This window comes from Cupressus sempervirens, chromosome 2 (assembly GCF_028749045.1).
Source record: "Cupressus sempervirens isolate cs-2001-9-10 chromosome 2, ASM2874904v1, whole genome shotgun sequence".
Lineage (NCBI taxonomy): Eukaryota > Viridiplantae > Streptophyta > Pinopsida > Cupressales > Cupressaceae > Cupressus > Cupressus sempervirens.
In genome coordinates, this window is record NC_143119.1 from 670,875,714 (window position 1) to 670,890,475 (window position 14,762).

General features: G+C 36.7%; 1 protein-coding gene across 1 annotated transcript in view; it reads left to right on the forward strand.

Annotated features, from left to right (window-relative positions):
• Nucleotides 1-14,117, forward strand: part of LOC149575131 (uncharacterized) — a 31,148-nt gene extending 17,031 nt beyond the window's left edge. The window contains exons 3-5 of the mRNA XM_089814980.1: nucleotides 12,309-13,062; nucleotides 13,140-13,234; nucleotides 13,387-14,117. Coding sequence (XP_089671106.1) covers nucleotides 12,309-13,062; nucleotides 13,140-13,234; nucleotides 13,387-13,582 — 1,045 coding nt within the window. The 3' untranslated portion in view covers nucleotides 13,583-14,117. The remainder of the gene's footprint in view (nucleotides 1-12,308; nucleotides 13,063-13,139; nucleotides 13,235-13,386) is intronic.
• Nucleotides 14,118-14,762: the final 645 nt, after the last annotated feature.

Sequence of the window (14,762 nt, forward strand, 5' to 3'; positions counted from 1 at the left end):
CCAATATGCATCCAAGTACTCTGGCCCAAGCATCTGTTGGACTCCCTCCAGGAAATCTGGATCATCAAACACATTTATGTTCTTAAGGCGCCAACCAGTGATCCTACCCTCGTAAGTCTGTGTTTGATTCTTAGAGCCCAAAGCAATATTTGCCTCCTTTTTCGTCGCCTTTGATGAAAAACTCTAGAATTTGGCTTAACTTCTACCTGAATTTAACTTGCTTGGAACTCTCTAGAAACAAGCATCCACCGGGGTGTCGAGAAATGATTGCAAAAGCTGATACGTGCGGAGGATTGGGATCTTTGCATGCTGTAAAATGATAAATGCTGTCCGGGGTAGGAGTCATGATGCCTTTCCCAATTCAAAAAATTAATTATTGTTATAATATGAAAATGTGTGATTATATATTAACAGGTACAATTTTTCATATGAAAAGTTACACCCATCGTTGGAAAGAATATAAATGGAGAGTATTTCATTTGAACAAAAGACATTTGAAAAGAAAAAAAGTAGAAGAAAAAGTATTTTACATTCACTTGTAAGGAGGAATAAGGAGCAAAAATATGGCTTTGTAATATAAAATTCTAATATTATATTTTAATGATAAATTAAAGCATTTTTTTCTTTTTGTTTATTTAAAAGGCATGGAGATTTAAACTGCAATTGATTCGTCCTTTTTAATCATCTTTAAAATTCCATAAAAAATTTAAATGTCAGAGAAGTGGACAAGGTCATTTATGTCATTTTAAACTCTATCATAATAGATATAGTGAAATATTGAATCGTTTCCATGTCTATATCCAGTTTGTCTCCCTACGTTAGGAGTTCAAGTGCAATCTGGACTAGTTTAAAATTGTGTATTGTTAATGCATGCATGTAGCTTCAGTTGGCATTACTGTGATCAGCATATACGTATGTTTATATGTACAACAGTATGATGCACACACTGTTATACATATATGCATACATATGTGCTGTATGTGATCATTCATAGTTTGAAACCGATGACATATATATTTTCAGATATCATTAAGGCATGATCGAAACTACTTTTGATTCCTTTGATATTTAGATTATGATCAATCTATTCTTTATATCAGGCCGCAGATTTAATGATTGGTAATACATTTAATTACTTTGATTTAAGTCAGTAAAAAATCGTGAGGATTAGTTACCTCCGAATGTGTGTGAGAATGAATGTCCATGTCTCCATTCAAAGACATGGCCATTCATCCCCACACCCCTTCCACTTGATATATATCCAATCTGCCCAAAGTAAACAAGGCATCAAAATCTATTAATGCAAGCACTTCAAAGGATCGAAGGAAATTCTAAGTTCAATATTATTGTTTTATCTCTGTTATTACTGCACTAACTTCTACAAATTCTGGAAGCAAATCAATCCATTGGCATTAGTGATCATACCTGCAACACAATTGTGCATCAGTCTACAAATAAATTAAAATTTGGTAAGAAACTTTACATGGTATCAGAGCCTTGTTAAGGAGAGATCTCATTAAGTTTGAGAGATCAGATTTCACATCAAATTGCAGTCTATCTTTTATCTACAAGATGACAAACACGTTAAGATTCGAACACCACCTTGCAAATGTTGATAACTTTGAATCCTGGAAACTTCGTATATGATGTTATTAAAAGAAAACAAATTGGAATCTTTCATAAGAGAATATAAGAAAGAACCTAAAGGTGATCTAGAGAAAACATTACGGATCAAGAATAATGAGAAGGCCATGAAGATAATCGAGGATGGTGTTTGAGATCACATTGTCCCTATTGTAGCAAAATATGCAACAACATATCGCATGTTTCGAGCTCTTGAAAATGCATTCATAATAAATAACACTGGCAAAAAACTTGGTCTTAAAAGACGAATAATATCAGCATGAACAATGGAGAAACTATGAATGCCTTCTTCATGAGAATCATAGATTTGAGAGATTAATTATTTGCAGTTAGTTATGAGATTGACAACCAAGAATTATCCCTAATAGTGTTAGGAAGACTTCCAAATTCTTGGGAATCTTTTGTACTAGCTATAAGTGCTAGACTTAAAATCCAAAACTAGATCAACTAAGATCTGATTGTCTTCAAGAAGAATTGAGATTAATGTTTAAGGGAAAACACAAAACCTTAGATGAAGACGTTCAAGTTCGTAACACAAATTCTCATAAGGGAAAGAAGAAGAACAACAAAAGGAAAAGAAACTTTCATGGAAAATGACAGTCTAAATAGAAGAAAGACTTGTCCAAAATTCAATGTTTTAGATGTGATCTATATGGACATTATGTGATAAATTGTCCCGATCGATCTAAACCTCAAGCGTCATTTGCCAAATCTGATAAATCAAACGAAGGATATGAATCTGAGAAATATGCCTTTTATTCAGCATTGTCCAGTCAAATTTCAACCAAATCTAACACATGGATAGTTGACAATAGATTTTCAAGACACATCATTGGATATCAGGATGAGCTAGAAAGCATGCAAATAGAAACATTTGAAGAAGTTACAATTGGTGATGATTCTGCACATTCTGTAAAAGGAATTGGGACCTGCACCATCAAATTGAAAATTTGAAATTCTAATAAGCTTTCTAGAGTTATTTATGTACCAGGTATTAAAAGGAATTTAATATCAATATTTGCACTTGAAGATGATGGTTATATAATTGCATTCATGGAAGGTAAGGTACTAGCTTGGCCTAAGAATTCAACCATAAAGAAGGCTCTAACAGTAGGAGTATGACAAGGACTATTATATGAGCTATGCACTAAGATAAACTTTGCACTTGTGCATGAGACTTCAAATTCAAATGAAATATGGCATAGAAGATTAGGTCATATCAACTTTCATGCCCTAACATCCATGGAGAGGTTAGTAACTAGAATGCCCAAATTAAGCCATATTCAAAATGAATCCTGCAAAGGTTGTGCCTTAGGGAAAAAAACTAAAAAGTCATTCCCTCATAGTTTGAGAAAAACTAAAGATGTGTTGGAACTAGTGCACTCTGATCTATGTGGACCCATGTCTTTACCATCTATAGGAGGGTTCTTGTACTATGTGATATTTGTTGATGACTTTTCAAGGAAAACATTGATATACTTTCTTAAGTGCAAAGAATCTGAAGAGATTTTTTCTAAGTTTAAAGAATTCAAAACAATCACTGAAAACTCCTCAATAAAGAAAATTAAAGTTCTGAGAACAGAGAATGGGAAAGAGTACACTTTTGAAGTATTTAAAGAGTTCTGCAAACTTGCTGGGATTAAGAGGGAGTTCACAGTCCCCTACAATCCTCAACAAAATGGAGTTGCTGAAAAGAAAAGCAAAACTATTGTAGAAGCTGCTAAGGCTATGAATTTTGTTCAAAACTTGAGTCTGTCATTCCGGGCTGAAACATCTAATACAACAGTTTATATTTAGAATAGATTTCCTCGCTCATATTTGGACAATAAGACCCCTGAAGAAGCATTTTTAGGAAAGAAATTTGACATTAGTCACTTAAGGATATTTGGATGTCCTATGTATGTTCATGTACCTAAGGAGAAAAGGACAAAGTTAAAACCTTCTGGAAGAAAATGAATTCGTATTGGTTTTAGTGAAATAGTAAAAGGATACAGAGTCTACATACTTGGACAGGAACAAATAGAACTAAGTAGAGATGTCATTTTTGAAGAAGACATTGCCTTCAGAAGAGCCAAAACTTCTGATGAACTAGATACAGTTGACATATCGCACCAAAAGGCTCTTGCTCCTGAGATTCAAAGGGAGTACCCTGAAGAGACTTCAAATGAAATCGAGATCCTTCCTAATAGTCAAGAAGAGAGTCTTGATCATTCTAAAAGGCCACTTTGGGCAAGGAAAATTATACAGGAAGGAGATGGATTTGCAACACCTTCAAGGACTTTCTGAGAAAGTAAGAGACCTAGAAAATTGACATATAATGCTTTCATGTGTGAGAGTCCAAACCCTGAACCATCAAGTACTTCAGAAGCACTTAAACATCAAGCTTGGAAAGATGCAATGGTGGAAGAGTATCAATCGATACTAAAAAATGATGTTTGGGATATAGTTCCTAGACCTAAGGGAAAATCTGTTGCGTCTTCAAAATGGCTCTTCAAAGTTAAGTATGATGCAGATGGCAGCATTGAAAAACATAAAGCTCATTTTGTGGCTAGAGGTTTTTCTCAAAAGGAAGGAATCAACTTTGAAGAAATATTTGCACTAATTGCTAGGTATACCTCAGAGCTGTAATAGCCATTGCAAAAACTAAAGGTTGGAAAATCCATCAAATGGATGTAAAAACTGCTTTTCTAAATGGAAAAATTGAGGAAGAAATATACTTGGAACAACCAGAAGGATTTGTGACTCATGATGCTGCCTTTTATGTATGTAAATTGAAGAGGGCTCTATATGAACTCAAACAGGCTCCCTGAGCCTAGTATGAAAGGATTGACCAATACCTTTTAAGTCTTGGATTCACCAAGAATGTGGCTGATCCAAATCTCTACTTTAAGGTAACGAAAGGTGATATGCTAATTCTAATTCTATATGTTGATGACCTTCTGATTACAGGGGAAGAACATCTCATTAATCAGTGTAAGAAAGATTTGGAAGTATGTCAGAAGTTTGGGAATATCTTTCTACATCAAAAGAAGTATACTATTGATATTTTGAAAAGATTTGGAATGTGGGACTGTCGACCTATGTCTACACCTATGGAAACCAACTTACACAAGCTAAAGGAAGCAATTGCTGAATCCAAACTAGTTGATCACACTTTATACAAATAGATAATTGGATCCTTGATGTATCTTGTAAATACTCGACTTGATATCTACTATGTTGTGAATGCATTAAGTTAGTTCATGTGTGAATCTCGTGAGATTCATCTTGTTGCTTTGAATCATTTATTAAGGTATCTCCAAGGTACTATTAGATATGAACTTAAATATGAGAATACCAGCTTGGAGTTACATGGATATACTGATTTTGATTGGGCCAAAAGTGTAAAAGACTGGAAAAGCACATCAGGATGTTTTAGTTATGATTTCTTGGATCTGCAGAAAGCAAGCTTCAATTGCTCAGAGTTTTACTGGGGCAGAGTATATTGCACTAGCAATGGGAGCTAGAGAAGCAATGTGGCCTTGAAAGTTGCTTTCTAACTTGTTTTGTGAGCCTATGAAACCTACCACTATTCACTGTGATAACCAAAGTTGTATCAGGTATTCTGTGAATCCGGTATTTCATGATAGATCCAACATACAGAAATTCCTTACCACTAAGTAAGAGACATGGTGGAAAGAAGAGCTATTCAGTTAGAATATAATACAGGTGATCAAACAGTTGACATTCTCACCAAGGCTCTTCCTAAAGTGAAGGTTGATCATTTCAAAAAGAAACTTGGCTTGGTAGAAATGTAAGTTTATGAGATTGAGTCTCAACTTTGTAAATTTGTTTTATTTAATAAAAGATGTTTAAAGTGTAAACTCTTTTGTCATATGTGTGACTCTATGACTCATGGGCCTACCCTATCATTATTTAAAAGGTGACGATCTTTTATAATGAAATGTTGATTCTAATAATATGAGGTGATGACTTTATAATTATTAGATTACTATGTTGATGGATATCATGTGACTTGATATCTGTGTACACACCATAACTGGAAGGAATATCATGAGACTTGATTTTCTTAAATATATCTTGAGGATATTACTTTTCAAATAAGAACTTATATATATGCACTTTGTCTTCCCTAGCTAAGAGGGAGTGTTAATGCATGTAGCTTCGGTCTGACATTACTGTGATTAGCATATACGTATGTATATATGTACAATAGTATGATGCACACTATTATACATATATGCATACATATGTGCTGTATGTGATTATTCACAGTTTGAAACCGATGACATATTTTCAGTGATCATTAAGGCATGATCGAAACCACTTTTGATTCCTTTGATATTTAGATCACGATTGATCTATCCTTTATATCAGGCCATAGATTTAATGATTCATTTAGTTACTTTGGTTTAAGTCAATAACAAATCGTGAGGATTAGTTACCTCCGAATGGGTGTGAGAATGAATGTCCATGTCTCCATTCGGAGACATGGCCATTCATCCCCACACCCCTTCCACTTGATATATAATCAATCTGCCCGAAGTAAACAAGGCATCGAAATCTATTAATGCAAGCACTTCAAAGGATCGAAGGAAATTCTGAGTTCAATAATATTGTTTTATCTCTGTTATTATTGCTCTAACTTCTACAGATTCTAGAAGCAAATCAGTCCATTGGCATTAGTGATCATACTTGCAACACAACTGTGCATCAGTCTACAAATAAATTAAAATCTGGTAAGAAAAGTTACATGTATATATACTTGATTTATCACGTCTTGATTATTAAATGTTTATAGTTTGAGTGCATAGAACTTTATAAAGTTGTATGTAATAATCCATGTTGTAGTTGACTCTATTACCCGAATAAGCAAAGGCACTGGTCCTTTGAATCATTGAAGTATTATTGGATTTATATTTGAAGTCAAAAAATCTATATCTTCCTTCTTACAAGAATCAAATCCATTATTGATAAATATTATTCAAAACATTCTACATTCAACCATTTTAAGCATTTAGCATTTAATTTCATTTTGATTGAGTTTGAGGACCTTGCCAACCGGAGAACTCGCAAAGTTTAAATTCGTTATAGAAAATCTTCGGATCAAGTGATCGTGTTTGGTGTAGCGAAGCTTGAAGTGCAAGGGAATTGAAGTCATTCTCGTTCATTGACCAAAATTGATTGTGGATATTGGAGAATTGGCAAGCGCTTAGATTTCCAATCTGTGGTTTTGGGAACCAACATATTGATGACTCTATTGGGGAGAGTTGCTCACAATAGAGCTTTGTGAAGTTACTTAAAGTTCCAGATTTCATAGACTAGAATCAGAAAATAGTTGTATCAGTTTGTTTGGAAGCATACCCTGCGGGAATTAAGAACCCGGAAGGTCAACAAATCAATACATTCCTCGAAAGAGGTGGTGACTCTATGCAATAAATTTCAGTTGGTAGCTTTGCTGAGAGATGAAATAGAATTGCATACAATGTATGAACATGAGGAAGTTTTAGAAGATAATGAAGATATTAGTCTTGTTGATGAAACAGTAGATGATCTGGATGAAAGCTCTCATGAAGGCATACTTGAATATTCTATGTTCCTGAATCCATTGTTTGAAGAGGAAGCAGATAAAGGTATGTCTGATTTCTCTGAATTCTTGAATCTGTTGTTTGAAGAGGATCTTCTATGCAATCAAATCCATCAGCATCATGAAGAAGATAGCAGTCCTAATTTTGGAATTGATGAAATTCATGATATGCATTCAAAAAGTGAGACATGCACTAGTTCATCCTATGAGTGGAGTTGTTTCAAACATGTGAAGCTGATATGAAATCATACAAACACAATGAGGAAAATGTCTTGAAGGGTAGTTCTGAAAATTTTCCAAGTGTCATATCTGATGGGGTTTTTGATGAGAGAGAGGTAACATTTCCTGAAAATGAACTATCTTCGAAATCTTTTCGTGAGGAGAAACAATATTTGGAATGTGGAGATGGAACAAATTGTGTTCAAGGAGACATCCAAGCAGAAAAACTTAATCTAGAGGATTGTTTGATTGATCAAAATCTTCCATTGAGCAAAAATCACGGTGCACCTAATTATTTCTCATAGGCAAGACAAAGGCTGGATAGCAATAACCGCATTAATCAAATGGATCCAATAAATATTCTACAAGAGGATGATGCATCTAATATAGCAAGAGTCAAATTGTTACATAATCAAAATCGGGTGTTCGATAGAGGAAAAGAGTGATGTTCATTTTTTGGGGGGCCTGAGGCCACCCAATTTCACCTTGCATCATGTTAAGCATGGATGCTCAGTCTGCTTTTCCAGAGATAGCTGGAGTCTCATTATGCCCACAAGGGGAATATGTCCCCAACAAGAGCCACTGTTGGGACTCAAATTTTGGCAAAATTTAGAGTCCCAAATACCATGCCAAAGGGAAAATCTTAATGTGTGACTATGTGCAATTCCTTATCTTCAAATATATTCCTGCCATTCTAAATCTTAGAAGCCAATTTGATGCATGCACCCAGTGGTCAATTTTCAGATTTTACCCACTACTTATATTCAAACAATATGCTTGAAAACACCGAGAGCAATGATAAGAAGAATGTGAAGAAGAGGACTGGTTCTGCATAATACTTTGCCAATACAGGCTCCTATTTTGATTTTCAGAATACAAATAAAGAGGTCAAACTTCATAATCATGTTATGTAGATACAATCAATATACTTGGACTTATTTTAATGACAGTAACTGAGTTAAGGGAATAATCATTGAATGAACATAAGAGATACAACAAAAAAATAATGAAGTCAATGGATAAAAAATCTGATGCATATCTTACTACAGGCATTGAATAAATATTATACTCAGTATTGTGTATCTATCCAAGAAACATAGAAGTTTGTTATAGTAGAATCTGGGAGTGCAGCAACAAGTTAGAAGTAGTTGGTATGACCAATGATTTAATGCAAATGATGCTAGTAACAGACATGTCTGGGCTTTACGGTGATGATGAGAAGAGTCACTATGTTGAGATTGGAAAATAGAGTATTAAGTTTATATGGAACCCGATGGATATCTGCACCAGCCATGTAAGTCAGAGATAAATTCTATAGATGCATATAACGATAGCAGAGAGGCCATCAGGGGAGAAGAAAGGGAGTGCACAGTGAACAAAGTAGCAACAAGATTGCAAAAACCGTAAGTTTATTCAGCATACTCCATAGCAACCTGTGCAAAAGACATAAAACGAACAAGCATCACATACCTGAACCGTGATTAAAGTAAATGGTAAAGCAAACAAAGACATTGAAAAGAAAAGGTGGAATCTTGTTTGCGAAAGACTCCAAGTCTATTTAGAAGCATGGTCTGAATGCTTTCCAATCTTTTAATATCGAGACTTCTCTTGGTGTGCCCAATGAAACACCGTCATAGAACCATTAAGTCAGAGATAAATTCTATAGATGCATATAACGATAGCAGAGAGGCCATCACAGGAGAAGAAAGGGAGTACACAGTGAACAAAGTAGCAACAAGATTGCAAAAACCGTAAGTTTATTCAGCATACTCCATAGCAACCTGTGCAAAAGACATAAAACGAACAAGCATCGCATACCTGAACAGTGATTAAAGTAAATGGTAAAGCAAACAAAGACATTGAAAAGAAAAGGTGGAATCTTGTTTGCGAAAGACTCCGAGTCTATTTAGAAGCATGGTCTGAATGCTTTCCAATCTTTTGATATCGAGGCTTCTCTTGGTGTGCCCAATGAAACACTGTCGTAGAAGGCATGTTCTCAAATTGAAGCTTTTTGAAATCTTAAGACACCCGCAATCCCATGCCACAAAGCACATTGTGGATAACTATGGACGTTGTGTGGTGTTGAGAATGGAGCACGACCTATTTTTGATACGGGTGAGGCTCTCAATAAGTAGTTCCAATATTGTGAAAACAGATGGAGAGATGTTCAGGCCTGAATAATAGTGATCAGATGGCAGCAATACACATGTGCATCAAATTCCACTTGAACGCCTTGCTGGCATGAATATTACACCTTATGCAATAATGGTTAGAGAAGTCGTGTCAGGAATTTTGAATGATGAATATTTGCAATGGTAAGGAGAAAAGCATACAAGAAACAATAGATGCAATATTCAAACGCAAAAGTGAACGATATTGTTACAGGCATTAGGAATAGTCAAGGGAATCTACATCGATGAGTTTAAAAGAATTTATAATGTGTCATTGGTTCCACCAAGCAAATAAACTATTAAAACATTTGAAAGTATGTGGAAGGGGTATAATAACAAAATAATATTTCACAAAATTAATTATTGTTATAATTATTGTGAAGCTCTTTCCTAGAGACTTAGAGACATTGGGATTTTAAAGATTCCTCTGATGGCTATCATGAGATTGTACAAGAGTGTGGTGGGTAGATTCAGGACTCCACAAGGTTCTTTGGCCCTATCTAGAGTACCATTGGGGTGTAATAGGGCTGCCCCCTCTCACCTACCTTGTTTGGTATCTACATTGATGAGCTTGAGGCATTCCTTTGGGATTACTCACTTTTAAGTGATGGTTGTTACTTGCATCAGGTTGTGGTCTCCATATTACTATTTGTAGACGATGCGGTTCTCTTAGTCTCCTCCCCGGAGGGTCTTCAACACCTTTTGGATAGTCTGGCCTCTTTTTGTGATTCGCAGCTGGTGGTTACTATTGTAAGACCTGATTGATGGTTTTCAATTGCTTGAAGATCTCTCATCTCCACTTCTTTTTCCTGGGCGAGGAGGTTGAGATCTCATCTTCTTACACTTATTTGGGGGTCAAGTTCTCTGGACCCCATTTCAATATGAGGAAGGCCATGCAACCCAGGGTAAATTTTGTTCCCTTTCTCTGCTTCAAATAGAGTGTTTTCAGCATCAGTTTCAGGACACTACGTCCGAGATGTCTCTCTTGAACTCCCTAATCAAGTCGACCATGCTTTATGACTTCGTTGTTTCGGGGCCCTCTCTCCTAGAGTTGGACTGAGCTTTGGTGGAGAGAGTCTGGATCTTGCTTCTCTAGTGTATCATTAGGTGCCACCCATTCACTCCTCCCAGGATCATTTTGGCCGAGTTTGGGTTCCATCCTTTTAGACTTGAGGCCATCTTTGACTTAGTTTGGTTCCTCCATCGACTTCAAGGTTTTGTGAATTTTGTTGACGAACATCACAAATACTCTGACCTGGCCCTTTGCTCCTCGGAGATGATTGCAAGTGCCGATTCCATTGGGTGGGCCCATTGCTGGTATGCTTAGGCCTCTGTTCTTTTGAGTTCAGTGGAGATTGAGATCAACTACCTTGTCCCCTTTCAGTTCTCTTTGGATCCCCACTCATCTCCTCCTCTCCCAATAGGAGTTGAATGGGCATGTCAAGATGGACATCTACAAGCAGTGCATTCTCATGACATGGGTTAACCACATGGGGGTGGGGGGGGGGGGGGCTCTAACCGAGGATGTCCTTCTACATAGAGCACTATATGGATCTATAAAATGGGGTCATTGTACATCCTTCTTACCTTGCCAGTCATTGGATGCATGCTTTTTGCTTCACTTTGGGCTCTTTCATGGTGGGTTCTCATTGGCTCCATTTCCAGACAAACCACCAAATTGGCAGAGAGGACAGAATCTGCTGCCTTTATTTTCCCTTGCCCCATATATTATGTGATTAGAGGGAGGTTTTACTGCCTCTTTAGGGGGTGTCAGTCCCTTTCAGTCTTCTTCAGATACACTAACCAACAGTTTCTTGTGATCTATCTCCAAGAGGCCATGCAGCTTCGGGATCACATCTTACAACTTTAGTTCTCGTTGAGATAGACTACCGATGATCTCATCACCTCCTTCATGTCTGCCTCTTCGGCTCGAGCCACGAAGCCATGGCTTGGCCTCACTACCTCGGGGCATACCAGGTCTGTGAGACCTTGCAGGGGTTGCACACAGCAGCAGCCCTCCACTATCAGCAGTTTTCAGAGACGGCCCGGGGCTTTGTCTCATCCCGGACCATATCCTTCAGTTTGGGATTACTCAGCGACGAGAAGTGATTAGTTTGCTGCTAGCTTCTGCTATCGATCCTTTGCTGGGCTCTTGCTTTGTTCTAGCTTTGTTTGCTCTTTCCCTGGGCACCGTTCGATGTTCCCACTGTTGGCTGTTGCTTTGTTGTATGGTTTCATTCCCTTAGACTCTCTTTCTGGTCTCTTCTTGGACATTAATAATGCTATATTATCTTATCTTATCTAATTGATATTGTCAGCAGTTTCAATTATGAAACTCTTTTAAGAAACTTGTGAGCTGTATCTATTATTTGCACCAGACCTGGAGCACAAGGAAGTTCTCTTAGATCTCATATTTACCTTAACCTTTGAACTTTCACATACATGTATTTTGGTAGTTGCCCTTCCTCAATTTCTTTATTGCATTGCTTGCCTTTTTCAAATTTGGTTGTCGGAAGTCTTTTAGATAAAGATTTCTCTTGGTGAATATTTGCACCTTATTCCTGTAAGTTTTCATCTTATTTTTAGAATCAAGTTGTCAAATATCTTATTTTTATCAAATTCTTTCCATGGTAGGTATTCTAGCAGTTTTTAATATCTATCTCATCATGTTGCTGATGGATTTGTAGGTGGGGGAGGACATTGACCATGAATAGATTACTCTGTGATCTCCAGTCAGAGCTGAAAGAACAACCACTTGGTTGGTCAACTATTCAAGAAACCAGTTCAAACTTAAATGGTACTTGTGTAAATTCTGATGATTCATCACCCAAAACTCCAAACAAAAAAGATGTGAAGAGGAAAAGATGCTCTAAAAAACCAAGTAATATTGCTGTCAATTTGGCACCTGCCAGATTTTCAGAACAGGGATTACCTTTCACAGATGTGAAGAAGACCACAGCATCAGAGACGTCCAGCATAATAGGTACCAAAAAGAGTCCAATGAATCTTGATATAGGGCTATGCCAAGAAGGAGAAGACAAGAATTCCATAAAGATTTCTAAAGTGAATTTGTCAGAAACAATCTCAAGCACAGAATCCCTTACTGAAGAATATTGTAGTCCTCAAGCATGGAGCACAGGGGATTTTCCCACTCCCAAAGAACTGGCAAGCTTTGATGAAGCAATTTTGGCAAAGCGCTGTTGTCTTGGTTACAGGGCTAAGCGCATTCTGAAGCTAGCAACAGATATCTGTAATGGTGCTATTGACTTAAACCCTCTTGAAAGCTCTGATGGATCACCACTGCTGAAATTCAGTGAGTTGGAAGAATTTTTCCTCAAGTTAGAGGGTTTTGGTCCATTCACAAGTACAAATGTATTGATGTGCATGGGATACTTTGAGAGAGTTCCGGCTGATTCTGAAACTGTCAGGCACTTGAAAATGGTTGGTTGAATTTATTTGTCTTCCTTCCTCTGTGGAAAGATTTTTCTCAGTAATGAATAGTTAACTTCCTTTTGCAGGTCCACAGAAGGTCTCAGTGCACCATGCAGAATGTTGATACAGAAGTTAAAGAGGTTTATGCAAGATATTTACCTTTTCAGTTTTTAGCGTACTGGTAACAACTTTCTACGATCATTGATTTTCTGATTTTTCTATGCCTGATTTCTGTTCATTTTCACAAGAAGTATTTCAAAACTAGGTTTCTAAGGCTGGAAATATATGTGCTACTGAAAGAGAACGATTGTTGCTACCATTTTTTCTACACAGGTGCGAGATGTGGGACTGCTATGAGGAAAAGTTTGGGAAGCTTAGCCAAATGCCTCCCTCCTATTATCATTGTATCACTGGCAGTAACATGAGAAAAAAGGTTTCCAATTATTCCACAAAAGAAATGCCTCCCTCTGATTGTCATCTTATCACTGGCAGTAACATGAGCAAAAAGGTTTCTAAATATTTTATGTAAGAATGAACTGCGAGCCCTTTTCTGTGATCAAAGGCAATGGTTCTGAATATTTCCTGAGGCTTTCTTTGCCCAGACTCAAGGATGAGACACATTTTCTGATAATTGGAATGTGCTTCCTGTTTTTGCAAGTCACGCTTACAAACATTTAGATATTAGAGAATGATACAAACTTTTGATGGAGAACATGCATATTGCAATCACTGTCTTAAGCTGAAGCATTCACAAGATGAGCTTCTGTCTTGGAAATCCTCATTAGTTCCTAAATTTGGATGACTCCCGTGAGTCTTATTTCAAGAAAACTATCCGTTTTTAATACTTTCATGACATTGGGAACGGCACTCAAAGAAGATCAAGACATTCACTAAAAGAACTTTACTGGTTCCATATGTGGATGTTATCTAGCAGGCATTTTTTTTCAGTCTCTCAGTGGTTTCTTGTTCTGTCCCCTTAAATGACTCAAGTCTAGTCGCATTTATCAGACTAGTTTCCCATAATTATATGAAGATATACATCTAATTCATTGGCTGGACCATCAGATCAATTTCGTTATTCAACATGGCAGGGTACAAGAGGTTCTGCAACAATTTTAACTCTGGTTCTGTGTTGGGTTCTAACTATTGTATGGTATCAATATAGAGATAGTTAGCCTCCTGTTTTAGTAGTAAAATCTCTTGCTAGAAAATGTCAAATGCTTTCTTGACAAAGGTTTCTTGTGGGACACTAATACCAAGGCAAGAACGAATGATTAAAAAATGTACATTCTAGCTGGATAACACCATTTCCAAAAGTCTCATGAAACTTCTTGAGCATCAAATACCCTCTCTGGAATTTCTTTTTACATGCATACCACTAGATGGATAACTTGACTCCCAAAAGACTTATATGCGATTTCTTGAGTACCGTAAGTCCTCTTTGGAATTGTGTTAATCAATCATACAAATATACATCAAATGGTTTCCACCAATCAAATAATTATAAAGAATTGACGAAGATTTGGTAGGCATAAGGCAACTTGTGTTTGTATGCTCTACCCTTCACCACAGTGCTCCTAAAAGCTTCATACATCGTTTGGATTAACCAATGTTGAGCAAAGCATTGCCAATTCCAAGTTGGATTTTATCAAGGACCTGGGCAATGTGGAATTGGTCTAGAGTCATGAGTTTTTCTGTGGAGAAGATAC